This window comes from Alligator mississippiensis, chromosome 14, assembly GCF_030867095.1.
Source record: "Alligator mississippiensis isolate rAllMis1 chromosome 14, rAllMis1, whole genome shotgun sequence".
NCBI lineage: Eukaryota > Metazoa > Chordata > Crocodylia > Alligatoridae > Alligator > Alligator mississippiensis.
The window spans coordinates 39,564,892-39,592,476 of NC_081837.1; the positions used below are offsets into that span (position 1 = coordinate 39,564,892).

General features: G+C 45.3%; 3 protein-coding genes across 11 annotated transcripts in view; all 3 read left to right on the top strand.

The window, feature by feature from the left end:
• Nucleotides 1–11,083, top strand: part of ATP2B4 (ATPase plasma membrane Ca2+ transporting 4) — a 93,603-nt gene extending 82,520 nt beyond the window's left edge. For 3 of the 4 annotated variants that reach the window (XM_006261227.4, XM_019491498.2, XM_019491499.2), the window contains exon 22: nt 1,911–2,030. In XM_006261227.4, coding sequence (XP_006261289.2) covers nt 1,911–1,936 — 26 coding nt within the window. In that variant the 3' untranslated portion in view covers nt 1,937–2,030. Of the gene's footprint in view, nt 1–1,910 lie in introns of all 4 variants that reach the window. The other variant, XM_006261226.4, reaches the window with a different exon arrangement.
• A 7,444-nt stretch (nt 11,084–18,527) lies between these two features.
• The window catches only part of ZC3H11A (zinc finger CCCH-type containing 11A), a 29,589-nt gene continuing 20,531 nt past the window's right edge, over nt 18,528–27,585 (top strand). For 2 of the 6 annotated variants that reach the window (XM_059717382.1, XM_059717383.1), the window contains exons 1-2: nt 24,603–25,816; nt 26,193–26,409. In XM_059717382.1, coding sequence (XP_059573365.1) covers nt 26,356–26,409 — 54 coding nt within the window. In that variant the 5' untranslated portion in view covers nt 24,603–25,816; nt 26,193–26,355. Of the gene's footprint in view, nt 18,630–24,319; nt 25,817–26,192; nt 26,410–27,585 lie in introns of those variants that run through there. The other 4 variants (XM_059717379.1, XM_059717378.1, XM_059717380.1 and 1 more) reach the window with 4 other exon arrangements.
• ZBED6 (zinc finger BED-type containing 6) lies at nt 18,636–25,188 on the top strand. The gene has a single exon (XM_059717377.1). It carries the CDS (start codon nt 19,536–19,538, stop codon nt 22,638–22,640), a length of 3,105 nt encoding a protein of 1,034 aa, XP_059573360.1. The 5' UTR covers nt 18,636–19,535; the 3' UTR covers nt 22,641–25,188.

A 27,585-nucleotide genomic window follows, 5' to 3' on the forward strand; every position in this document is an offset into this window, starting at 1 on the left:
GAGCATTTGTATGACTGTGTTGCTGGATGTTCATCCTTGACAACTTTCTCTTGCCAAGTGTTTCCTTTTTATTTTAGTAAAAGGTTTAAACTCAGTTTCCATTTATCAAGTCAACCCCCCACTTCTCTCTAGTTGCGGAAAGGATGAGATGATCCAGTGTGTTGCTGAGGGTCACAACTGCACTGAAGTAGCAAGCGTGTTCTGGAATACAGTTTTCGCTGAGTATTGAGGGATCGACATCTTATTCTAGACCAGTGGGCTGGACTGGCGAGACCAATGGTATGGTAGGGAGTGTTGCCTGAAGGAGGTGAGGAGCCAGAAAAGAGTGGTTCAGACTAGAGAAAAGAAGAAATTTGGGTTGCTTTATGTTTGCAAGGGGTAGAAAGATGTGGCTTAGATCCTGCTAGTGCTTTAGATGAACACTGCAGGTTGAGAAGGCTTCAAGGGAACGGTTCAGATGGTCAGCTTCTTTGTGAAAACCATGAAAGCACATCCTGGTCCCTCGGTGTTGCATGTAGAAAAGCACCTGTGGACTGTTTGTTGCACACAACTCACTCATGAGCAGCAGCGGTCATCAGCATGTGGTGTGTGTGGGTGCACGTGTTAGCTGAAATGGTGTGGTGTGGCTCTGTTTGGGAGGGGGGTGAATGTGACGGCTTCATTGCACCAGGTGAAGAGGTCTTGAGCACTGCAGTTGCAACACTGCGAGAATCCTGTGCGCTTCACCTTTTTGTTTTTTGTGGAGGCGGGGGGGGGGAGGTGTTTGCTTATTTGGAGATGTAACTTGTACCTTATCCATGCGACCGAACAAACTGTGACTTGAATGCAGGGAGAGCTATAAGTTTCAGGCTCGTATTCTTACAAGGAACCTGCAGGAGTTCAGAATTCAGTGTCTTAGCCTCCTTTATAAATGCTAGCTTTCAATTTCTGCTTGTTTCTACCTCACCTCCCAACGCAGTGACATGGTGGAAGTCTAGTCCCTTAAGCAGTCAGACTTTAGGAAGTGTCCAGCTTGACACGCATCAAGCCTAGTTATGCAGAGGTGCTGAGCCCTGATGACCTTCTGATGGGATCTCTGGGTGCCCACTACCTCTGAAACCTAGGTCCAGCACTGTCTCATGCTGGGTGATCCAAAGTGATGGCTGCTTCTGGAAGCAATGGCCTTAAGCACCATTGGCACAGATAAGGATCCTCAACTCCTGACCAGGATCTAGGCAACAGTGTGGAAACTCGCACAGATTTGGTTTCCTTCTTGCATGCTCAGCTGGGTCCGTTGATTGTTGTTATTGGCATCTGCTTGGACCTGCTGCATCACGTGGTCTTGACAAGTTTGCACTTTTTTTTTTTTTTTTAAACTGGTTCCTTTTGTAGGTCTAAAATAAGTAAAAGAATGCATCACTTTTCACCCTCGAGTTTTTGCCTTGAGGCCAAATCACTGTGCGTCTAACCCACCTCTCTTTTGTTTTAGTTCTACATTTTTGTGTCTTTCTGTTGTCGACGTCAGGGGGGAGGGGGGCCGATTAAGCACACAGCCGCGTGCACACACGTGAGAACTAATGCATTTTGATTTCCATTCATTTCAAAGTGATCTGTTTTTGGAAACGTTCTGTTTTTCTTTTGTGTGTGTGTGTGTGTGTTTTTTCTTGCAGCTTCTGAAGTCTCCCCATAGTCGGTTGCTCCATCACATCCCTAGTGCCTGAATTTGATCCATGTGGCCATCCTAGTTCTCCATAGCTTCTCTCTCATTTTGTTGTTTAGTTTTTTGTTCTGTAGTGTTGTGATGTTGTGGCATTTTTGTCTTTTTTTTTTGTTTTTGTTTTTCCTCCCCCTCCTTCCTCCTGAAGAGGTTGATCTCTCGTGGCCGCCTCTCACCTCTCTTCTGTTTGTTCCCACACCCTCCCTCCTAACAGATCAAAGTGGTGAATGCGTTCCGTAGCTCCTTGTACGAAGGCCTTGAGAAACCCGAATCCAGAAGCTCCATTCATAACTTCATGACTCACCCAGAGTTCATCCGGGAGGAATACGAGTCTCAAACCCCATTGGAATACGAGTCTCAAACCCATGATGACGCTGCAGATGACCCCGGGATTGACGGACTCTAAAAGTGAGGTCGGGGTAACCCAGGCGGATCCTTATCCCTGAACAAAAAATAACAATGCAGTGGACCGTGATCTAGCCCAGGTCCCCGTCCCGGAGTCTGAAAGCCCCTGACACAGCTTGGAGACATCGGTTTGACCTTTGAACTTTGATCCCCCCCTCCACCTTTTGCTCCACACCTGTGTGACATCGGCACCAATAACTGATCTCGCACTGCGGTCACGTCATGTCAACTGCTCATGCGTATATAATTTTATTTTCTTTTGATGATTTAGTGGCAGGAACTGGAGTACCACGTTGGGGGGGGGGGGGCGATGGGATTAAGCAAACATTGTGAGGATGTGTTGTCACCCCCAGCGGCACTCGCCCAAGTGAAAAAACAGCCAAGTCAATATTTCTTCTCCTTGAGTTGGTTTCCGGGTGTCATTGGGGGGGTGTCCATTTTGAAACAATGCATGTTCAAAGAAAAGGTTGAATTGTCTTACAGAGTCTTACGTGTGCACTCAGTAGTCCGGTATCAAGGGTGCCGTTGTGATTTTTCTTTTTTCTTTTGCTTGTGGAATTTTACCCCTGGATAAATCCACATGTGAGGAAAAAGCACGAAAGTGCAGGTTCAAAAATTATATGGCAAAAACCTTTAAAAAAAAAAAAAAAAGGAGAGGGAAGGAGTTGTGGGGGGAAATGCTGATATTGCCCACAGAGACTCTGATGGTTACAGTTGTTAAAAGTCTTCCACCTTGGAAAAAAATGGTACCTAACCTATACACTATTTTTGTTTTTTGTGCGCCTCTCTCTATCTCTCTCTTTTTTCTGTCTCCAAAAGTAGTAATTGTCATAAAAACATGGGATGAAGGACATTTTAAGAGTCTTAAGTGTATTGGATTTGATGAAAATGCCCCTGGTTTTTTTTGTCACAAAGCACCACGGAAGATGCCACCACCAGTCGGAGTGCCACGACTGGAAAGAGCAGGTCTCCTCTTCTTACGGATCTTCATAGAAGCATCTTTTTTTTGTTGCTCTGAACCGTTTGAAATCGGACGGCAGGTTTTTCGATGGTTGGTGGGAGTTATGTGTAACTTCACAGCTGACTATTTCTGAACCGCTTCTGTAAGCGGAGGTGATTTTTAAAGCAGGTTTTTGGATTGTCTGTACCATCTGGTTAAATATTTCTTTGGCCTGGGAGTGAGAGTACCAGCAGTGGCTGATTGTGTTTTAATCCCAGAAGATGCGCACCGTGTGTGTACACCAGGACCCATCTATTCTCTTCAAAGTGGTGGCAGTCTGAATATGTATTGAATGCCAGCTCACCCGATGGTATAGTTGGGCCTTGATAAGGCTTCCAATCCCTGCCACCCCCTTGTAGGGCTTTGTGGGTTCCTTAGGACAGAGAGAAGAGAGAAAAGTGGAGAAGAGGGTGTGTTTGTACCTGTCATTTCTTCAGCATGCTGTTCAGGTGGAACATGCACCCCACAAATTGAACTGCTTGGTGTCTCACGAGGGCTGGGTGATGCTGTCTGCTGGCCGGTGTGCCATGCTATTGCATACCTGTCTTATTGAGGAACAAATGGGCAAAGGCACCTCCTTCACTTGAACTTCCAGAGGAGGCTTCATAGCTAGGCTTAATCCCATTCCCCTCTGCTCTCCCTGACTAGGATGGTCTTCTCTTCTCCATGGATTCTCATTTGCCTCCCTTTTTTTTTTTTTAGTTACTATAACCTGATGTGAGAAATTGTGTTTCATGAAGATAGTCATAGCTGGCGCTATTGTCTCTGGAGAACACTACCCCTGGGTGTCCTGTGCTTATTATTATTGTATCCCTCCATTTTTTTAGGTTAGTTTCCTAGAATTGAGGTCTGGGCTTCAGCTTTTGCCCACCTGGGAAGTTACCCAGTGAAGTTATTTGAGCAGTCATTCTCTTGAAGCCAAGGAAGGGCCAAATCCTGAGTGGTGGGAGATGAATTCTTCAACTCCCATTGGTTCCGCTGGGTGCTTGGTCCTGGGCTGGTATCACTGAGAAATGACATACCTGAGGCCTGAGTCTGCCCTTTTATCCCACGCTTATTCCATGAAAAGCAGGGCAGGAAGACAAAGAACCCAATTGGCTACAGAGAAGGGTTCACGATAAAAGGGGGTCCCTTTGCCCAGCCTCCTTCCCACCCTCCAGCTCTCTTAGCGAGTGATTGTTTTAGTTTTTAAGAACGCACAGCAGAAACTCCTGTGCCTTTTCCAAGCACTGCCCGAAGCACCGTCTGCCACATGGGAGCCCGGTACTTTGCCAAGAGATAAGTGTTCCTTAAACGACAACACATTGAATTGAGCTCTTTAACCCAGCACCGGCTAGACCCCTTCTCCATGGGGCTCAGTCGCTCCGTTCCATCTTCCTGGTCAAGGTAGACCGATGAAAAGTCCCTCTCCAAGGGTCTTCTGTCCAGCGCTGGTCAAGGGGTGGATGCTAGGCTCAATGCACTGCCAACACCCAGAAGAACTAACCCCCACTGCCCATCTGAATACCAAATCCCACACAAAGCACCTACCCCTTCCATCCAGATGAACCCATCCGCTTCCTTCATTTCTGTCATGCTTCATCTGAATTTCGTATCATTTGGAGGGGCGGGAGGGGGAAAATAGTCGTTTCTTGGGTTTACACAACCTATCTGACAGGAAACGTGCAAAGATTTTTGTTTCATTTTGTTCTGTTCTAAAGGTTGCATTAAAAAGAACGGTTTTTCTATTTTAAAGACTTGCAAAAAAAATACAGTAGATGAAAATGTGGTGTTCTTTATGAGCTTACATAAATATTTTGGGGGACATTGATTTTTGTTTCGTCACTCTTTTTTATTACCTCAGACCTGTTTAAAAAATAAAATAAAATATATGTAAAAAATGCTAGAGGCACTTACCGTCACTCCCAGAAGTCTCTGTGACTGGCAGGTTACCATGAGGGTCTGGTCTGCTATTTAGTTGATAATTTTTTTGTTCTAGTTTCCATATTAGGAGGGGGTGGGAAATGATTATATATATAAATATTATGCAAAAAATATAGTTTTCTTTAGGTCAGAAACTGATATTTTTAAGTCAGCCATATGTATTTTGTTTAAAGGGGAAAAAAAACCAAACCTGTGAGTCATGTGACTGCAGTGGCATTTAATCACACGACTGGCAGTTTAACGTGACAGGTAATTTAGTATATCAGTGATTGGTCAGACTCCAATCAGCTTCCTTTCTCTGAGCAGCCATCTTTGTACTAAAAGTCAGTTGGATTACACAAACTTTTTTTATATAAATTATGTTGGTATGGCTGGTTGCTTGAAGTATAAGCATTTATTGTGCATACATTTTTTATGTAAAATATTTTTTCTATTTAGTTTTAGTGATAAACTGGCAGCAGATGACTTTGGCTTAAGTTATTAAGGAAATGGTGGGCAGGGGAATGGTGCTGTAGACTAAGAAAGGCATGGTTGGTTACATGACCATCTGGGGATTTTTCTGCAACATGCCTTGAAAGATGGGGAGATTTTTTTTTCCTTTTTTTTTTTTTTTTTTTTACTGCCAATAGTGTGTGTGCGCGCGTATGTGTGAGCGCGTGTGTGTCTGTGTTGGGGGGGGTGGGCGGGAGGGGATTCAACAGTGCCATGCTAGACAGGAAATGAAGTAATATCCTGTGATGTGTTAACATGCCTTGGAATGTTGTGTTATTAAAACACTCCAAACATCATTTTGCATCCAGTTCTTAATGATAGGGTCTCTGTTGTTGGTTGGTTGGTTGGTGGCTTTTTTTTGTGTTGAATAAATTGGCGGATTGGTACCAAAGACATTACATCACTTCCTGTGTGCAATGGTGAACATTTTTTTTTTTAATTTTTATTTTTGGAGTTTGCATCATGTGGTTAGGTTTCTATCTCTCTCTCTCTCTTTTTTTCTTTTTTCCCCTCCCCCCTCTTTCTTCCCCACCCCCCTTTAATTTGCACAGGGATCTGACTTAATTTTCAGAGGTTGTGTGCAATACGTTTTAAGGGGGGGAAAAAAATCAAAACACACAAAACAAAACACACAAATATCCAGAAGGAAAAAAACTAAACTGCATTTTAGCATGGGCAGCCTTCAATAACAAATCTTCCAGGGCAGAGGAAAATACTTCCTTTTTAATACGTGCCCAACCTTCGGCTCTTTTGGAAGTCATCTCTGACTAGCCTTTGAATGTCCTCACCAAGGGTTGGAGGGTCCAAAGCGCATTGCAGACCCCTACAGCACTGGCTTTGGATGAAGCTGGAGGAGGAAGGTATCTTAAAGAAGATTTGCTGCTATCATGACTTCTCCCAGCGTTCCACTTGCAACAGTTGAGGCCTTTTTGTTTCTCACGTCCCCCGAGTTCCTGCTTTCCAGACGTGTCCTGGACACATGGCGTGGACAGTTGTGTCTCCGGCAGCTGCCACCTGACGGGGAGGGAAAGGGGCGGCACTGCAGTTCGTTTGTGCCATGAGAGAGACTTTGACTCTCATCCATTCTCTGCTGTCCCACCTCCCAGCCAGTTCATCAATCAGTGGGAAACTACCATCGGGATCTCCTAAATGCACCCTGAAAGCTCTACGCCCCACCTTGGAGTGAGTCTTGCCGAGGAATGAGTGAGCCAACTCAAGATGGTTATGGCATATCATTGTCCCCTGCTGTCATGCCTGGCCATGGCTTCTTCATGCTTACCTAGAACACAAGACTATATGGCCAAGGCCAGGGCCATCTTATGGCATGTGCTATACCCTACCTTTGGAGATCTTTCCTCCCTTTCCTGCCCATCTCTTCCTCCCAGCTACGCAACCTGAATTTTATGCCTCCAAGCCTTCTGTTGGCAAAAAAAACCCTCAAAAAACTGTAAATTGGTTAGCCCTTCAGCAATGCCCATGGCTAAAACTGTCTTTAGTTTATTTCCTCTCCCTAAATAAATATATATACAGTATTAAAATATACATTTCACATGTATATATATTTATCTAACTTAACAAAAAAAAAATTTCTTTTGGAAAGAGCACGCAGATTTGAATTTGAGTTTCTCTCTCTTTTTTCAGTAACTAGTATAATAAGCACTGGTATTTTTGTATTAAAAAAAAATACAAAACAAAAGACTGAATATTATGTGGTATGCATGACATTAAAAAAAAAATGGTGGTTTCAAAGCAATATGTACCCTGGTGTGTTTGCCATATCCTAGAGTCCAGCTTTACCGTGCACCTGATCTGTATTTGCATTTTAATATTATTTAATCTCTATGTACAATGTTTTGCATGTAATTTATATGGTTCTTGGGGAGAAAAAAAAACTTTTGAATTGTCGACTATCTTCTTCTGGGAACGTTTTGAAACTCAAAGCATGGATAATGCTCTGATCAGAAACGGAAGGGTGGGGAGAAGAACACAACTGAAGATAAGGCGTGAGGGAAGAGGGGAAAGGATAATGTGTTGAATCAATAAAGCTTTTGCTGTTGAGCAAAAACAATGCGCGAGTGCATCCAGAGAATAAAATGTGCCCACTTGTAATTGTGATGTCCTCAATGTGTGTCCACCAGCTTGTGAAGCCACTGATCATCTACTGAAGCTGAGGCGAGCAGTTGCACTGAAAGGCTTGTCTGGAAATGTGGTTGCAGTTTAACTACTGGTGTTGGGGGTGAGGGGGGGGGAGGAAGTAAGCCAAAAATCCTAACTAATAGAGAACAACTTTAAATAAAGGTGTTTCTCCAGCCTCCTCCATTGGATGGATGTGACTGCACCAAATTGCATTTGTTCCAGTTCTAACTTCTTCCACCTCTGAGCAAGTTCCAGAATCAGCTTTTTCATACATATGCCATGGTGCCCTGCAGATGATTTCCCCTGATCCTCTTGCTCTCCTAGTCAGATGTATATTGTGTTGCAATGCAGTCCAACTGTCTGCCTTCCTTCCTTTTTCAGCTAGAATTCAGCACGGCAGGTGAAGCATGTCCCAAGCCCACTTCTCTTCAATGCAGCATTTTAAAGAAGCATCCTTGAGTTGCACGCCATAGGGATGTGCTGAAGTATTTGCCTGTGGTTTGCTAGTTGCTTAAATGTTTTGCTGACTTGAAATCTCCAGCAGACCAGGCAGAGTTCGTTTAGCTCAATATGCTGAGATTAGCACCTGGAATTACCTAAAGGAATAACTGGGAGCAGTTTTGATGCTGCACCTGGATAGTCCCTTGGGACCGGGTGGGATTCTTCTCAAGAGAACAATTAATCGCACGCGTGAGCATTTGCAGGATGGGAGCTGACACGCTCCAAAAAGGAGCCTTTGCACCTAGTAGCAGAATGAGACACGTTGTAAAGCTGTTTTCTGGGGCTGTGAAATGCATATTAATTTCAGAGTCATCCTGCCTGCTGAACCTCATACAGGGCTTTGTCTAGTAAGTCAGTACAGGCTCAGGGTACCTACCTCTGCTTGGTGCTCAGCACTTGAACACCATGCTCCTCGTGTGCTCTTTCTTGTGAAATGGGTTGTGCTAATGCTTGTGTTTAAAAAGTCTGTGTCTGAGACTCCACCCGTCATGGGAGAACTGGGACACTGTGGGGCAACTAGGAAGTCGGAGATGGAAGCAAAAGATCTGTAAGGTACCCCTTAAAGGTTGATCCCAAGTGCATTGCAGGCATTTGAAATCCTAATATTCCCAGTTTTCTGTGTCAAAGCTATTTTGCCTTGGTATCAAAAGAGGCGTGGTGCCTATGCTTATCGGCTCAGAAAAGAGCAGAGAAGGGGCCAAGGTGAGAGAGCATACCAGCCAGCACACCTCTTTCCCCCCACTCTTGCATAGTCTTCTGTGATGATTATATAGGTAACATCTGAGGCATCTTCAGTTTTAAAAGAAGCTATGGGAAATGTCAGTATTTTTGGTTGTTGGTTTTGTTTTGTTTTGTTTTTAAGTGGATCTGATTGGACCTGAATTCAGTGCAAATGCTTCATGGTTTTCCCAGTGGTTTATAGTAGGAAAAGTCTGCTTTTTGGAGCTGCAGCTGTAATACTAATTTAAATATTTGTGTGGTGTGTTCCCGTAGCCAATTACCGTGCCAAAGCAAGTGGCTCCATGCTATCCATTGTCTCATTTTTGTGCCTCCTGTACATTCTTTGTTGTGTTGGACTGTAGTTCCTTGTTGGGTAGTAATTTGGTTGATTGGTCATATCTGCTAGTCCCAAAGCCATTCTTCCATCTGCTGCTGAGCAGGCATCTCCTCTTTTATTCCATCCTGCTGGTTTGATGAGGACTCACTAGCGTTATGCTGCCAAGATGCTTTTTATTCTGGTGCCAACTTTAGCAGCTGCAGAAGTACTGGAATTGGGTCATCGGTGGTTCTACATTTGCCCAAACCGGTACAAGATGAGAAACCTGAAGGCTCCTGAGAGCCTTAAACACCAGAAATTTCAAGGCAGGCCTAAATGGAGTGAAGAAAGGAGATTAGAAGGTAAGGGAACTGTACCCACAGGCTCTCCAGATGGATTAGAGATGAAGACTCTCTTCTTTTAATGTTGGTTAAACTAACTTGACAAACGAAGGAAGGCCAAAGTCTCCAGCTTGCTGCCTCTGTATTCTGTGCTCTCACTCAGAAGAGAAGTTGCCTAAGCACAGGCAGTATACGCTTTTGGTTAGGTGGAGAGGGTAGGCTTTCCTTAGCAATACTTTATTGTGTCTTACAGCAGCATGGTTTCTTCCTGCAAGCAATCAGGGAATAGCAAAGAACTGATATAAGGACTTGTGTAGTTGCAACCATATTGGAAGGGCCCGTAGCAATTAACTTTACTGGTGGATTAACAATGATGTCCTGTTTTTGGCAGGGAGGTAGGGAGCTAGACAAGCCATTAATCATGTCTGTAATGACTACCTGAGTCCAAGTTTAAAACTGAATTTCAAGGGAAACTTCTAGGCTTGGGGGGTTTTTTGTGGAGAAATAAAATTGCACTATTTATCTCCATGTACCACTGAACTTCCCTGACTGGTAGACACTCATAACAGAGTAAGTGCCTTTTTCCAGGGTAGCATAAACTTCTTTCACAGAAACATAAGAAAGAAAAAGAAAAAAAAAAGGGGGGGGGGGGGACCTTTTTTTCCTGGAATATGAGTGCCCACATGCTGGGGTGATAGTGGCATAATCATACTGATTTAGTTTACGCTGGTATAATTGTGCTGGTACATTTTGCCCATGTAGACAAGCCTTTGGACACGCAGGCCCTAGAACCTCATCTGCGATAAATCATTAAGTCCATTGACTTTGATGGAGCGTCCTCACTTTGCACCAGCCGAGGCATGGCTCTAATTCTCTCTGCTGGAGAGGATAGCCACTACTGGGGAAAACATTGGAGCAATGACTTTCAAAAATGCTGAATGCTTGCAAGTCTAGTTGGAGTTGAGGAGTACCAGTGTTTGGAGCTCTTGGAAGAGGTCGGGGTAGAAAGAGGGCTTTCTTTTCACCATATCAGAAAGGCTCCTGGACAAAAGCGAACATCAGTTTCTCAGTTCTCTTCCTTTGCTCATTGATGCATTCTGGTCCCATCTCTTGGCTTTTATCCCAAGCAGGCCAAAGGAAAGTCTGCAGCCACCCGGCTAGTTTACATGCTGATTTTGGGCCTTGACTCAACTGAGCCTCTTAGCTCGGTCCTGGTGAACTGAACAGTGCAGTTTACAGACCACGCCTGCCCCCTGAATTGGGGTTGTCTAATTTAGGGGGCAAATTTTACTAAAGCTTTAAATGGACAAAAGAGGAACAAACCTGACCCAGCAAATCACTGCCTTATTCTGTGGGGGAGGGAAGGGGAGGGAAGCAAAGCCTCACTAGAGATCAGTGCTGAGTATTTACTGCCTCTGTCCTCCATGTTTGTCGCTGTCTATGGTCTTCCACAGTGTATCACTGACGATTCCAAACCAAGTCTGTGAGACCATCAGTCGTTCATGGGCAAGCATTTTTTAATCCTGTTGTAAATAAAAAGATACAAAAATGTGGCCCATTTTCTTCTCCTTTCGTGGTGTTTTGGTCTTCAGCTGTGTCAAGCCAAAAGCGGGGGGTAGAGGAAGAACACGGGAGCAATTGTTGGTTGTCTGCTTGTGGTTGGTATTGACTCTCATTTCATAGTCTTGTAGGTGTGGATAGATGTGGAAGTAATTGCTGTGCTGAGAGCAAGTAGCGCCTAGCTCTGCGTGAAAGGTGTCTCCTTGATGGCTCATCAGCAAGCCTCTCTGCGCTGTTCAGTCTTGCTCTGATTCGGCCATTAGGATGGGTCTCTCTACCCTGCTGCTTAGTGCTTAGGTGACTTTTTGGGAAGCAACCCGTGAAGTTACTAGCTTTGCCTTCCTCTGCAAGCAGCAATGGGAACTTGAGTCTTCCTTTAGAGCCCTCTCCTGCTGTAGCTGCCTGGCACCCAACCCTTGAAGACCTGCCTACAGTAGGGGATGATGTAGGGGGCTGTGGCCTGAGACCTCATCACACACTGGGATCCCTAGCACTGGCCATAAGGAGCTGGCACCATCAGCAGTCCTACACACTGAGCCCTTCACATTGTCTTAATTCCTTGTGCTTTATTGTGTCATTTCCTGGTGTACACACAGGCAAGCTCAGGTGTGCAACAGCTCAGCCAAGTTGTGTTTCACCCATACGTGCCCTTGTCTGCCCTCAGGGATAAGAATAGGGGCATTCCAGACCTGGTTTGTGACTCATTCAGGTTGGATCTGACAAATAATCTAGGAAGCAGATCTTTTAACCTCCCTTTTCCTGTCTTCTATTTTTGTTCTCACACTTCCTTCCAACACTTCCTCTCTTAACCTTTTTCTCTCTCCTAGTTTCCTGCCCTGGAAGCTGGATTTTGGTCTCCTGTGGTTATTCAATTATTCCCATCCCCCTGCTGAGTGCAGGGCACAGTTGCAGGGCTTTGTGCAGCAGGGTGTAGTCCAGCTCTGGGTTTTAGGGCATAGCTATGTGTTGCCTGAGCAGCGAGCTCCACTGTGCGAGACGGAAGAGGAACTGCGACAGCTCGTGAAAGACTTGTGCTTATGTCTGGGAGAAGCTGCTACCTAATTTCCCTCAGCTGTTTGCAAGGTTACACCATCTCCCCGAGGACGGAGGAGCTCCTTGCAGCCCCATCCCTCCCTGCCTGATCTTTCTACCTCACTGCAGAAGGCACATGCTTGGCACGGCCAGGAGGCTTGCCCTGTGGCCTTATATTTCCCTTCCTTCTGGACAGACTTCTGCCACCATTTTGCCTAAAATGAGAATCTGGCCTTACCCTGCAGCCAGGCCATCCAAGTAGGGACTAATTTAGGTTATCTGAGCACTATTGCCCTGCCTTTCTTTCTCAAGGCATCCTGTCCCAGTATGAAAAAGGCCGGTGTGGGAGGGTGAGGTGAGTGCAGTGGAAGGAGTGACTGGCGTGGTATTTACAGCAGAGAAGATGAGCCTTCCTAGCAGAACAGATGCTGCACCCCCCTCTACTGGCTGAAAATTATGGCTAGGCACAGAAGCTGCACATAAACTGGTTTAAGTAATCAAACTGGTTTAAACCTGTAACAGAAGATAAGCTCAGTGCACATAAACCAGTTTCAAATATGTGATCTGACCCCCACCCCCCTTCCTTCCCCTGGTGTCCTAAGATGCCTGCTCTATCCAGTGAGCTGCTAGGCTGATGCAAGAGGAGTTTTAAGGCTAAGAGTGGTCTGAACTCCTAGATAACTAACATATGACAGGATACAGGTTATCTTGGATAACTAACAAATACATCCCTGGATAACTCGTAGCTCCTCAGTCCTATGTCTCCACAAGAAGTCAGCTGCCTGGATGTGAATGAAAGACTCAGGCAGGCAAGGTTCTTTGGGTAGATGTAATTGCTTTTTATTAGATCAACTGAATAGTTGGAAGAAAAGGTCTTTGCAAGCTTTCAGGAGCAATCACCCTTCACAATGAAAGACTCAGCCTTCCAAGAAAAGACTCCGAGTGTAGGTAGGGTAGTGTCTAGAAATTGCAAGTGAAAAAGCTATGTGCCTGCTCAGTCACAGGGCTGCTCTAGTGTCCTATACAGCGCTGAGCTCCCTGAATTGATGGCCAAGGGCAGCAGGTTCAGACAGATAATCTGCAGTCTCCTACTCTGACTGCCTTACAGAAAGCAAAAGGGCAAAATTCAATATAAAAAGAGATACCAGACAAAGCTGTCGTCATGCCAGTATCCATGTAATGTTAGTGGTGGGCCAGCAGGTCATCATCATGATATTAAGTCCCCAGCTCCTAGTTGTCTACTCCCCAACCTTCCCGGACTCTCTCCGCTCTTTTACAAGCCCCAGGCAACCAATTCAGAAGGAAGACAACAGCTTTATGGAGCTGCATGGGATTTATTGGAAGCACCTGACCAATTCTGTCGCATCCTGCACTTTGAATCTGGCCTGCATTTTATAAGCCCTGAATCACCAGGCTGCACTTCAGCAACTACAGAAAAACACTGGCAATGTTTTATCCTTTGTTTCACCGCAGATGGGTCGGGGTCTCTAGTAGTTCCCAAGCCGTGAGCTGTAGACAGCTATTGGATCACAGAGCATTCACCGATGGACTATGGCTACTGGCCTAGGTATGAAGTAGCAAGGTTCCTCCTGCTTGCTTGAACTGAAGTAAAAGATGCACCAAATGTTCCCCAGATAATGCAGTCTGGGGAAAATGTGTGAGAGGGAGAGAGAGGAGGATAAAATGAATGGTGCCAAGCAAAAGTAAGGGGGGGCACAGTCAGGGATGCGAATGACAGGGAAGTAAAGAAAGAAGCAAAAAGCCATTGAAACCAATGTAGGGCAGTGAGGAAGGGAGCGGAGAAGCCAGCTGAGGAGAGGAGGGATCCCTGGGCTTGTCCTTTTTGCTGTGTGGCACTGGAGGTTTGAATCACTGCTCAGCAGTTTGGGTTTAACTGTTAAAATAGCTGTATCTACCCTTCACACATGCAGAGCAAACCCTTGTTGCTTGTATGGCACTTCCTTCCTACCAGGGGGAATGGCTTGGGGTGAGATTGTATAAGAAGGGGACTCTGGCTCAATGAGAGAAGGTGCCCACTATATCCAGCACCTCCCATGTCTCCTCCTACTTCACCCCTGAGTCCTCCTGACTTCTTTTCCTTCATCTTCCTCTTCCTCCACTTTTGTTCTCCTTCTCTTCTTTTCCTGTCTGACTGCTGTGACACCAGCACTCCGGTAGCTGTGGCTCTAGCTACTAGGAGTCCCTGTAGATTCATAGATGTTAGGGTCGGAAGGGACCTCAATAGATCATTGAGTCTGACCCCCTGCATAGTCAGGAAAGAGCGCTGGGTTTAGATGACCCCGGCTAGGTGCCCATCTAACCTCCTCTTGAAGACCCCCTTCAAGACCTGTAGGGTCAGCAGTGCCCTCTGGTTGGAGCTGGTCCATGTGTTCCCTTGTGTTGCTAAGTATGGCAGCCGCAGTTGCAGCCAAAACTGCCTGGCAGGAGGACTGGGCAGGTCTACCCTGCATAGGGATCTGAGGAGCTATCCCACTGCAGGGCACAGGCCAGGTGGGAAACTTTTAGGAGGATGTCAGATAAAAGCATGAGCCACAAAGCAAAGCATGTTCTTGGAGGTGAAACCTGAAACGTCTTTCAGAGATGCTGGAGCAACAACCTGTTTTCTTGCTCTCTCTTCTGAAGCTGTCCTTGCCTGCTGTGCAGTGAGAAAGCATCAGAGCGCGGGCATCTTGCATCTTGCGGGCTCACGCTAAGAAGCAGGAATACACGGAGTGTATTGCTTTTGATACTGAATCTCAGGGCAATCCCCACGTCGTCCGTGCCTTCAGCCGCAAGTGTGTGAGATGGGGAGGGCCAGGGATGTAGCTTGGAGACTCAGTGAGCCCGATGCCCCCGTGGCCGGAGCACAACAAGCAAAACCACGGAGCGCAGCAGCTGTAGGGCTTCTCTGCCCTACAAAGGCCCGCTTACTTCTGCATGAGAGGGTCGATGGGGAAGGACCAAATGAACCTTGAGGTTCCTTGTAACCTTATGATTGTAGGAGGGGCAGGGTGGGGAATGCTCGTTAGCATTTAGTCAGTCTTACCTTTTTTCTTCTTGTGTGGCTGAGCCCCAGGATGTTCAAGGACATGGCTGTCCTACACAAGATAAGCTTGCGCGTTTATTCTCGTTTCCCATCTGGCCGTTACTGTAAAGGTGACAGCAGCGAAAGTGTGAAATGAAATGAGCTAACATCCCATTGAGGGAAGGTTAATGAGCCTTATTCACTGCCTGGCTTACTCCTGGTTCCATTGTTTAAAGCTTTGGGTGTCTGCGCTGTGCTGCCTTCTACAATGTAGACATCCTTACTGGATGGCTGGAATTAAATATTACCTGCTGTCACCCTCTGTTGGCTCCAGATGCTCACGCGATGGTCCTGATAGCATGTGCAGCTCCTGGTTGTGTGGTCTGTCCATGCAGACAAGACAGGGTGGAATGGTCTTTATTCCTGCCCCGAGAACTCTCTGAATGTCTTCACCTCTGTTAGGAAGTGGAATTCTACTGCAAATAAGTCCCAGCGTGCTCACTTCTTTATAAAAATCTTATTAAACTTATACGATTATTTTGAAGAGAGGCTTTTGCTTAACTTGTCCTCAGCGAAGGCACTGAGTCTCGTTAGGAATCCTTGGAGAGTTGGCTTCTGTCTGCACTTGGTAAAGAGGCTGCCTCAATATTTCTAGATAACTAAATACTTCCCCAAGTACTATAAATATTTTATACTCGAGCAGCTTCTTGTATATTTGTCAGCGATAATGCCAAATGACCTTCCTCAATTTTGGAGAGAACCTCTTATTTAAATAGTAATAACACCAGTGGGGGGCCATAGGAAGCTTGCTTTAAAGTACAGAACATTTACAAATAAATGCCTAAACAAAGCTTATCCCCTTTCTGTATATTTGAGAAATAAAAAACCACTTCTTTGCTGTAACTGTTTTCCTTAAGACGCTGTGGGTTTGTAAAAGGAATCTGTTTGCAAAATAAGAATTTTCCAAGAACTCTTGCATGCATTTTGAAAACAGATTATTTTCTTTATGAAAAGGGGAAGAGAAAAGGCTCTCATCTTAGATTTGTGGCCTTGAAACAGCAGGTGCCATGTTTTTCTTTTTCCTTTGCCATTGAGGGGAAGCAAAAAGGAACATTTTAACGTTCTTTAAAAAAGGGAGAGGCACTTATTGGGGTTTGGAGAAGGCACTTGGTGTTTGCTAAGAGTCCAAGAGCTTCAACCACTATTCACAATCATGCACTCCCAGCACTCTGTCCAGAAAGCAGAATATCATAACCAATATTAATATATTGGTTAAATTAAGAGGGCAATAATAATATGGCAATAATCATCAGTTTAGCTCTGCTATGCCTGCCTCCCTCCCAGAGAGCTGCAGAAAAGTACTGAGACCCAAAAGAGTACTGCTACCGATAGGTTCCCTAAACCTCTCCCAACCACGCAGCTCCAATAAAAGATACCATGCAAACTCTTGCCCCTAATCATCTTCCCTTAATGTCCCACAAACTAAACCACATCTCATACCGTAACAAAAGAGAAGTTGAAAATGACAGCGTCTGTAGCTAGACCTAGAAAGGATCACTAGACACAAGGGGCACAGAGCAGGCTTGTCGCAGGAGAAAGCAAAGATTTTGCCCAGAGTTTGGGGAACCGACCTGGATACCATGAGTAAAACAAACTAAAAACCAAGCACGAGACCTATTTCTCACTAGGCCAGTGGTTTCCAGCCTCAAGGCCCCCCCCCTCCCCCTTGACACTCAAGCCTCCTTTGGAAAATGCCAGCTTTTAATTTTCACTCGTTTGTGGCCCTGGGGAAGCTGGGAGAGCAGGTTTCCCTGTTGCAGAGAGCTCAGTAACCAGCAGCAGGTCAAAGTGCTGCCAGCACTGTGGATTCCTATCTCTGGGTTTGTTTTGTGACTCATGTTTGCACACCTCCCAGTGCTAACGTGGCACGGCACCCAGGGCACCCCTGACAGGCTCTTAAGACACCTCAGCTGAAAACCCCTCCGTGCCTCTCGTTGCAGCTGCCGGACAGGTCCGGGCAACTTGCCCCATCCCACCAGCGTTGCCAGGTCTTAAATATGAAATTATTGCATTCGCAACTCAAAGGTATTGCATTTGCTGAAAAGCTATTGTACACTGAAAAAGTCTGCAAATAAGTCTGCAAATATGTCTTCGTACTGACTTTCTATCGCTCACTATACCTCGCCAGTGAGTGAGAACTGGGTCATTGAAGTCAAAGCATTTCTTTACTTGGAGGCAAGCGGTCATAAGAAAGTGCCTGACAGCAAACCCAAAAGTCAGTTAAGACTCCCTGGGCATGTCTACACATGTGCATTTACTGCGCAGTAATCAAAATTACTGCACAGTAAAGATGTGTGTCTACACATGCATGCCTGTACTACGCAGTAAATATGGTGACTTATGCTGACTTGAGTGTAAATTTGATACCTGCATGATGCAGGTATCAAATTTACGCCCAATTAGTTACTGCGCAGTAATGCATGTGTAGACACCCTACAGTGCAGTAATACTGTGTATGTGGACTGACTTGGGACTAACTTTAGTCACACGCAGCGTTAATGGTCTTTAAAGCCTGCACATGTAGATGCTGGTCTGTTCCCACTTAACGCGCAGTAAATTTAAGCTGGCATAAAGGCACACGTAGACACATCCCCTGGCAGTGACTTTTGTTTTGCATATGCTGCATCAATTGTGTGTCTCAAAAACCATTGTAGATTTTGAACACTTTTACTATTATTGATCATACATCAGGCAAGGGTTGAAATTATCCTACAACTACGATATTTTTTTTTATAGAAACACAAAATCACACGTCTGAATAACCACCCAAGAAGCGCGCACTCTCATCACATTAACAACTGACAAATCGATACCCAAAATCATCAGACAAGAAGAATACTATTTAATAAGTCTGACTATGTAATTGTACAGCATGTACATTGCATCAAAACTTAGAAAAACATGATCACAACGACTTATTTACATCTTTTTTACATACAAGGTGATTACATACAATGCAGACTAATTCCTCCAAATGATTTTACAACCAGAAATCATTATTCCTCCTGTATTTAAAATACCATCATTACCCCTACCCCAGCCCACACTGCATTCCACCCCTGGCAGGCGCGCTTACACTGGCCTTTTAAGCCTTTCCGCCTACAATTCCCAGCATGCAACGCTCCACCGAGCCCAGCTCCCTGAGCGGACTACACCTCCCAGCACAGTCCTCCCGAGGTCCCGCACTGTACTACGGGCGCTCCAATCCCGTCCCTCGGAGGAAGCCGCCCCTCCCCCCCGGATGTGCTCTGTGACGCCGGATGAAGTCACAATAGCGCCACCTTTGTGTCGGGCCGGGATGCGCGCCGCCTGCTGGGCGCCATCTTTGAGGCTGGCAACGGCGGCGGCCGAGGGAGCCGGCGGCGCGGGGAGGCCCAGCGGCGGCGGCGGCGCTCGGGGTTCGGTAAAGTCCCTGCTCGCCGGTAACTAGAGCCCTTAATAGACACGGGGCGGGCGAGGGCCCCTCAGCGAGGCCGGGCCTACCCTCCCCCGCCGCCTCAGCGCCCCCAGCTCCGGCCGCGGCCTACTGAGGGCTGCGCGATCCCGCTCCTCGGGCGGCCTCGCCTCCCCCCGCGGCCGGGCGCGCTGAGCCGGGCTGGGGGCGGCCTGATTTCCCGACTGGAAACCTCCCCTCGTGAAATCAGAGGAAATTCAGGTGGCAGGGACCCCGGGGGGTCGCGTCTAGTCCAACCCCTGCTGCCAGCTACATCATCCCAGCCACAATTTTGGCTGCAGGGGGTTTCGTCAGGGCGCCCGAATCCTTCCTGGTCTGGTTGACTTGGTCCCGGGACTCGGTCGGGCCATGGCCCGTGCTTAAATTCAGGATGACTGCGCACCAGTAGTTTCCCCCCGTTCCCTCCCCGCCAGCATGAGGCCTCCGGAGACCGTCCCCAGACCTTGTGCTTCGGGACGCAGGGGCGCGCCTTGCACCTGGAGATTGAGCCGTGCCCCGTATCGGTGCGAGTATAACGCTGCGCGGTTGGCTTATAAAAATGACGTTTCCTGGGGGTAGTTAGTCTCCGAACCGCCGTTATGGAGTAGGTCGGGTGCACGTGAGACGGGTGAGGCGGTGGTACGTTTGATGCTGAGTTTCCCAAAATTTCAGGAAAAGGTTGCCCTGCAAAAAAAAAAATAATAAAAAAAAAAATTGTTCTCTGCCGTCCCTTTCCCCCCCTTTAAAACTAGAAGCCCTTCAAGGAATTGCTTGAAAAGGAAACTGACTCCTTTAGAAACTCAGGAAAAGATAGCTTAAGTGAGGAAGATTAATTCTTGTTACCTCCCTCGTAAAATTACTACCAGGTTCTGCCATTTAATTTTGGAAACGGAGAATGAGTGCATGTTCCCTCTCTGTGCCAGTCTCCCCTGCTAATAGATGCAGTAGCTATAGGAGTGCCAGGAGTCTGGAATTTATTGCAAGTGCTCGTTCTGACACTGAGGATGAGGATAAAGCGATGGTAGAAGGAGAGGAGGAAAAGACAGAGCATCATGCTAAAGAGAAGGGGAACAGGGGAACTAAGGGAAAGCCACACCATAAAAAACTGGGATTGTCTAAAAAGTTTGTGAAAGATCTGCGACCTGCTGCTGCCCCTGAGCAAAATGGAGAGAGCTTCTTCATGGAGAGCAATACTGTGAAGCGCATTCTGTTGCCCGGGACGAGAGCAAAGACTTCCATTGTGTGGAACTTCTTCCACATCGATCCCCAGTACACGTGGCGCGCCATCTGCAGCATCTGCAAAAAGAGCGTCAGCCGTGGCAAGCCGGGCACCCACCTCGGCACGTCGACACTTCAGCGACATCTCCAAGCCAAGCACTCTGTGCACTGGACGGTGGCCACCAAAATAAACGCTGCTGGGGGAAGCAGTGTAGGGGAGGATGAATATGCCTTTAACATGCCTGTCTCGCCCGTCTCCCCTGATAGCAGAGGCAGCAGTTTGAGCAGCAGTGGGAGCTCGGAATATGTTCCAAGCATTAATTTTGATGGTGATGGGGTGGAAGAGGCAGTGAGTCAGTTTTTCCACAAAAAAAGAAGAAAGAGAGCTGTGCAGGTGAATGAGTTCCACCCAGGAAAGCGAGAGCTGGCCAGAAAATTTGCCAAAGACGTTATTCCCACGGGTGCAACCAGTGCAGCACCAGCAATAGTCATTTCTGGGGAAGATCGAGAGCCTTTTCTAATTGAAAGCAATACTGTCAAACGTGTCCTAGTGCCAGGAACCAGGACTAAGACATCTGCCGTGTGGAACTTCTTCTACATTGACCCTCAGTACACTTGGCGGGCTGTCTGTACCGTCTGTAAAAAGAGTGTCAGTCGCGGCAGACCGGGGACTCACCTTGGCACCTCCACACTCCAGCGACACTTGCAGGCCATGCACCCTGTGCACTGGGCCATGGCCAACAAATCTAATGGTGCTCTTTGTAATGGTGTCGGGGAGGAAGCAGCAGAGGATTTTCCTCCCAGTCCAGCTGAGGTGGACGTGTTTTTGGCCCGTAGGAATGACTTATCACGCTATTTCTCTTCCAGAGAGAAACTGTCGGCCGGTTACAGTTTAACACCTCGAGGTTTGGGTGTCCCTGCCCCAGCTTTTTCTCCCAAGTCAGTGCTTAGTAAAAGAAAAGCCTTAAGTCCCAACTTTGGGACTAACCAAGACTCTCAAATACCTACTACTGTGAGGAAGATCAGATACCGTGAAAATCCAGTTGCACAGCAGATCAACAGGGCTATCACGGAATTGATTATTGAGGATATGCAGCCTTACTCCTTTTTTTCCACACCCGCTTTTCAGAGGTTCATGCAGATTGTGGCCCCTGACTATCAGCTGCCATCAAGAACTTACTTCTCTACAAAGGCTGTGCCACGGTTACACAGTGTTGTGAGAGAGAAGGTTTCCTTGGCTCTGGAGAAAGCAGAATTACACAAAGTACACTTGTCCATTGACATGTGGACCTGTGAACCAGCCTTGGACTACCTGACAGTGATGGCCCATTGGGTATCTTATGAAGTGTCATCTTCTGACAACACCAGCAGAACTCCCAATTTTAGGAAGCAAGCAGCCCTTTGTGTAACTGGCTTTGCCAAAGATTATACAGCAGCCAGTATCTTGCAAGAACTGAATTACCAGATTGGTGTGTGGCTCTCCCCCAGTTCCCTCACCCCAGGCTTTGTAGTTTCTGATAGCACTGCCAATGTGGTACATGCAGTGAAAGATGGAGGCTTTACCCACGTGCCATGTTTCATGCATTGTTTAAATGTAATCATTCAGGACTTTCTCTTTGAGCACAAAAGCACTGAGAGCATGCTGGCAGCTGCACGAGAGATTTGCCTTCACTTTAATCGTTCCGCTAAAACCCGTCAGGTTTTGCAGAAGTTCCAGCACGTGACCTATCTTCTGCAGCACAGCTTAAAGCAGGAGGTAGCCACTCGGTGGATCTCTACTTTTTATATGCTGAAGCGACTTCTAGAGCAGCGGAAAGCAGTGCATGACTATTCGGTCCAACATCGCCTGGGGGGGAGAGCAGGTGGGGTCATCCTCACTTCCCTCCAGTGGTCTCTGATGGCACACGTGTGTGACATCCTGGAGCCCTTTGTGGAAGCCACTCGGGAGATGAGCGCATGCACTGCGGGGCTTAGTCAGGCACTACCGTTAGTCCGCCGCCTGCTCCTTACTTTGCAGAACATGCGGAAAGATTTTCAAATCAAAGGGGCCACCCTCGCTCTTGGCCTGGTGGATGACTTGTCTCTGAGGATAGAAACTGATTCCCGTCTGTGTGCTGTGCTCAGGTCTGAGCACTATATCTTGGCCACTTTGTTAGATCCCTTCTTTAAAGACAGTTTAGAAGAATTCCTTCCCCGAGGCAGTGACTTAGCAAGCTATAAGCAAATCCTAATTGAAGCAGTGTCTGAGCATATGTGCCTGTCAATGGAGAGTTGCCCCATGGAGAATAGAAAAGCATCAGGCCAGTCAGCCCTTACAGGGACTGAACATTTTGCCGGTCATTTTAAGAAAGATCCTACAGGTTCAGGTCCCTTGAATGGCTCATCTTCTTCAAAGATCATTGCTTTAACTGGCAAGGGGCTGTTGTGCCCTTCTGCTGCAACCGTAGTAGAAGAGTACTTCCATGAGAAGCCCTCAAGGATCTCAGTAAAAGATGACCCCTTGACTTACTGGCAGGGGAAGCTGAGAAGGTGGCCTGCGTTAACACAAGTAGCCATTCAGTATCTCGGCTGCCCACCCTGTAGTCTGCATTCGGAATGGCTCTTCAGCTCAACGCGCCACCTGGCCTCTGAACGTAGGGCTAGTTCAGGCATTGACAATATTGAACAGCTGATGTTCCTCAAAATCAACTTAAAAAGTATAAATTATGACTATTCTACTCTGGCCTTGGGCTTTGACACAGAGGACGAGGTCACTCAGAGCAGTGAGGATGAGATGTTTTAAGCCAGACATGCTCTCTGAACCCGTATGAAGTCCAAAACGTGTGCTGTGATGAACTATTTTTTATACATTTTACGGTGCTTTCAGTCTTCAGAGTGTTTTACAGATGCATTCCTAGGCAAACTTGCAGTGTACCCATTTTGCAGATACAAAAAGTGACAGATGTGACTTGATGTAAAAGATGAGATTAGATTTTAGAAATTCCTGGCTTCTGAGTCTTAAATGCAGACTCATTTAACATGGGTCAAATAAACACACGTAGAGGCTATAATGTAAGTATTTATGAAATGAACGTTAAAAAGATAACCAAGCACACACAAGTAGGCCAATTATAAAGAGACCATAAAGTGGAGTCAGGCTTCATGCTTGGGAAGCAATGAAGTCAGAATCTAATTTAAAAATATGGTGCTGGTAGTAGCAGTTGAATAATGCTCCCTTTGGATACTTGCTGGGCTGAAAAATGTTGTTTTCCCTCTGAGCTTCCCTCCTATAAACTCAGGATAGGACTAGTGTGGCCGGCAGACTGGAAAGCTAGATGTAGGCATAGCATAGACTTTCAGTATCAAAAAGACGGGGCTGTTAGACTGGACAGATTTTCACCGTTGTATTTATCTTCCTTTTGCAAGGGTCAGGTGTGGGGGTTTGTGTGTGACTAAGTTCTGTTTTCATAGACTTCTAGTTATGGCCCCTTTCGTGTAAGTATGATGCTGTGCTAAATTACATGACCATGGGAAGCACAGCTCAATCTGTACGTGAGCGCCAGTAGAATCCTAGAAATTTTGTATTGACTTTGGAATGCTTATCAGTTTCCGCTACAAACATGCTAAATGCACCAGACTTATGAATTTTACGCTTCCTTCAAGGATTTAGGTCAAGTGACATCTTTCTGTTATGATTAAATTGCTATTTTGACTGATTTAAAACATAATTTAATTTAGAATAATAGTTTGGGTGTTCATTAAATTACTTGTAGAGCTGAGAGGCCCAAGTGTTTTGTCCTTTCTTAACCTGTAGATTAGTATATTGTAAACGAGACCCATTCAAGTTCTGAACTGTGCTCCAAGTGTTAAGCATATGCAGTAATGTGGAAGGCAACACACAAATTGGATGAAAGCAGACTTAAAAATACCGATTAGCTGAGCGGCCTGTGTGCTCAAATGAACCCAAACTATATGGGGTAAATTTTCCCGCTGCAATGAATACAGTAATTTGGATTCAATATGTAAATTTATTTTTCCCTGAAGAAGAGAAATGTCATTCATCAGATTTTTCTGATTACTTCTATTTGAATACTTCTGTTTTATTCTTTTTTAGGGACGCTCAAATGTCCTGTACTTGCCAAGAAATAGGTATTGGTTTATTGTGTGACACAATAAATTGAAGTGATTGCGCTTTGAAATTTCATAGACTCAGTGTGGATATGGATAAAATGTATTTGTTAAAGAGGCTTCCCTAGAATTGCATGTGACGGAGCACAGGTATTTTTAGGTGCGGGTAGATGGACATTATCTGGGGGACAGAATCCAGTTATCAAGTCAACAAGATCACAAGTGAAATAATTGTATATATATAAAAGGAGCTGGGGGGAGCTTGTATCTTATTTTGCTTTCTAATCCCCCTTGTCAAGAAATTTGAAACTGCTAACTAATATAAGAACCCAACTTTTCCTTTTTTTATTTTAGATTTGGGAAAATTCCCTGCCAAAAAAAATATTCCTGGAAAATTCACTAGTGTTTGTGTGAGTAAAAGGTTCCAACCTTTTATTATTAATTTGTAAGTGATATTTCATTCAGTTTTGTCCAAGAGAGTCAGAAGAGAATTAGTGTAGAAATGTGCAACATATTTAATGACATGGAATCAGAATCACTTTCAGTCAAGCGCTTCCTGGTCTGGTTGCAGGTTTTATGACATTCAGCGTTTTGGGTTTTGGTGTGTGGGGGGAGGGGGGGTGTCTTTGTTTGGTTTTTGGGTTTTTTTTAATTGGAACATTCAATTCCCAGTGCATTGAAACTGCTTGTGGCTAAATGGAATCAATCCCAGGCTCCTTATGGTGTCAGAGTCATTGGCTGCTAAGAATGGGACCAAAGCCATCCTGTCTAGTTTTTTTGCCAATCTCACAGCAGTGGATAATGGTGGCTTATATATGCACCAGGGGAACAGTATGTGGTGACAAACCTGAAGTGTTTGTTCTGATGTAAAAGAAAAGAAATTAGCTTCCAAGTATCAAAAGAAAAATATTCCAAATTCTCTGTCTCATGCAGCCATGCCACTTCCAAAGTGAGCATTTCCCTGCCTCTTTCAGCTTGCTATATGCTAAATCTGCTATCTTTCTGCACTGAATTGATTGCAACTGTGTATGTCTGATCAGGGCTAAAAGTTATTCTCTACAATATGGATATCGTAGTACACATACTGTGCACGCTTTGTGTGTATAATTATGTATATACTGCATGCATGTACATATGTATGCATATTTGTGTGCCAGACCCAAACTCACCCATGTTTATAAAGCATTGGCCTGAAGATATATTTGTCAGAAATATTTTTAACCCCTCAATTTATGCCAATTTCCCCAAATTGAAACATTTCATGCATTTTAAGCAACAACTAGCCAAAAAGGCATGATTTTTATTACCCCACTTGCATATATTGGTGTGTGTGTATAAACACGTTTGCATATATGTATATGTATATACATATACGTATGTTTATACACACAAGTTTGTTTTTGCTATACAGCTAATAAAGATGGGGGAAGGTTTTTGTTTTTTCTTAATAGGTGAAGAAATCTTTGAAGACCAGAAATTGGAACTTAATGAATTTTTAAATTAAAAAAAGTAAATAAATTATCCGGCTGTGGAAGATGGAGCTTCATTTTTGCAGCCACTTGTGATTCAAAGTTCCGCTTTAAATGAACTGGGTTTTTTTTGAAGAGCTAACTAACCCTGGCTGTCTCCAGTCTGACAGAGTATTCGAATGGACTTGCTTCCTCCAGTAGTTGTAAGATATTTAAAAGTTCAGCCTATTTCTGAATTGTGGATGAGAGGTTTCCTTGGCAATGTGAGGAGGAAAATTTTTCTACCCCTTTATTATTAATTCACGGATTGAGTGTTGGTTCGGCCTACAGGAGAAATTAACTGGAAGTCTTTGAAGATTGACGACCTTGCCGACTTATCCAGGTATGTAAATAAATTGATTTGTCACCTCCTGTGGTTGAGGGGAGGAGGAGCCATGATACTCTGTAACTCAAAGCTGCATTTTATGCCGGTAGTTAAGGATTTAACAATGATTCCCAGGCATGCTGTATTCTTTAAGAGTGAGGTCCCAATCCTGCTGTTGCTGTATTAGGGAGAGGAGAGGAGAGGAGAAGAAAAATAAAAGCATGACAAAAGAAGGTTCATGCTATTCAAGAGGATTCTTCATTGGGGGTGGTAGGGCCTTGCAACTGGTCAGTTTCAAGGCATTTGAATTAACACGGTCCCATTACCTAAATGGTAATGGAATAGGAATATAGTCCCTTAGTTATCTTAATTGTCTACAATCAATTTCTCCAAGGTTACTTTTTAAAGAGGATTTCTCTAATCAAGCCTGTAGAAGATTGTTTCAGCCCAAGAAAGGGTGAAGCCCGCTCTCGACACGAGAGGAAGAAGGCTGTGTGGAACAATCACCCCTAACTCTTCGGAGGATCGCCAGGCTTGTCCCTGAGGATCTGTCCAGCATGTCCAACCAAGGAGATGACTGCTACTTCTATTTCTATTCCACCTGCACCAAGGTGCGTTTTCACAAATGCATTTGAAAACAGATGAGTAAATCTTTTTCTGGCGATTTACTGTCTTGTGGCCAGATTTGAAAGCAGATCTGTCCTGATTTGTCAGAGCTGTTTTCCTCTTCTGTGTCCCCATCTTCTCTTGTATATTTGGCCATCTGTTGCAGCAAGGAATACATCAAAAGAGAATAGTGATGCAAGACCCTTTTTTTTTAGAAGTGTGATTAATTTTTGCCTTTCATGTTTCTTTTCAAGTGATTATACAAATAAATGCATTTCAGTTCATCACGTGCTACTCCTTACAAATACCCTCTAATGTGGGTATTAACCATGAGTAAACGGAGATTTGAAATTGAACCAACGGGTCCCAAACTATTGAGGGTTTCAATAGTGATGGACTGAAACTCGGGAGTTCCTAGCTCCTTTAATGGCCTAGACCAGGGGGGCCAGTCTGCAACATGTCTGCCACTGGTGGCATGGGCAGGGAGCAGAAAGCAGAGCGACAAATTGAGCCGGGGAAGCAGATTGGAGTGGCAATTAGGGAGAGTACGGGCATTAATTTGTAGCATGCCTGCCAGTGAGGTTGGTCCCTCCACGTCTAGACCATGGTTTTCCTTTGTCGATCTAGCTGTTTCTCATTGTTGCTGCCCAGTAAACTGGCTGATTAATTCCTATATCAGATGGGATCTGTTCATTGTATTGTTCCATAAGTAGGCTAATAAGATCTAGAAAGTGGCAGTGACTGGGACTTTGGTGGGTGCAGGAATATCTTGTGCCCTCTTCTGTGGCAGCAAGAAAATAGAAGAGTTTAACAGGAGAAGCCAGCTAGCCTTGTCGTCTCTTGCTGAGTCCTAAACAAGGCATCTTTCTGGTTTAACAGTATAGCATTTTAACTTAGTGTATCTTCAACTCTTTGTTCCAGATAACTTTCTTAGGTATAACGTAGTTTTGTCTGAGTTTACTTACCCAGGCTGTTGAATTCTTATGGTGTCTAAATATTAAATATCTTGTTGTAACAAATATTTCTCAACTTAAAATAAATGCTAACACTTGAAAAAAGCATAAGAGATGGTTGGCTATTAACTACAAGCACAACAGAAGGCTATAGAAAAATGGCTGGGAGAGACTGTGGGGAATAGGGGCGTGGTGTTAGGGTTAAAATACGCTGGGGGGTTTTCTAGA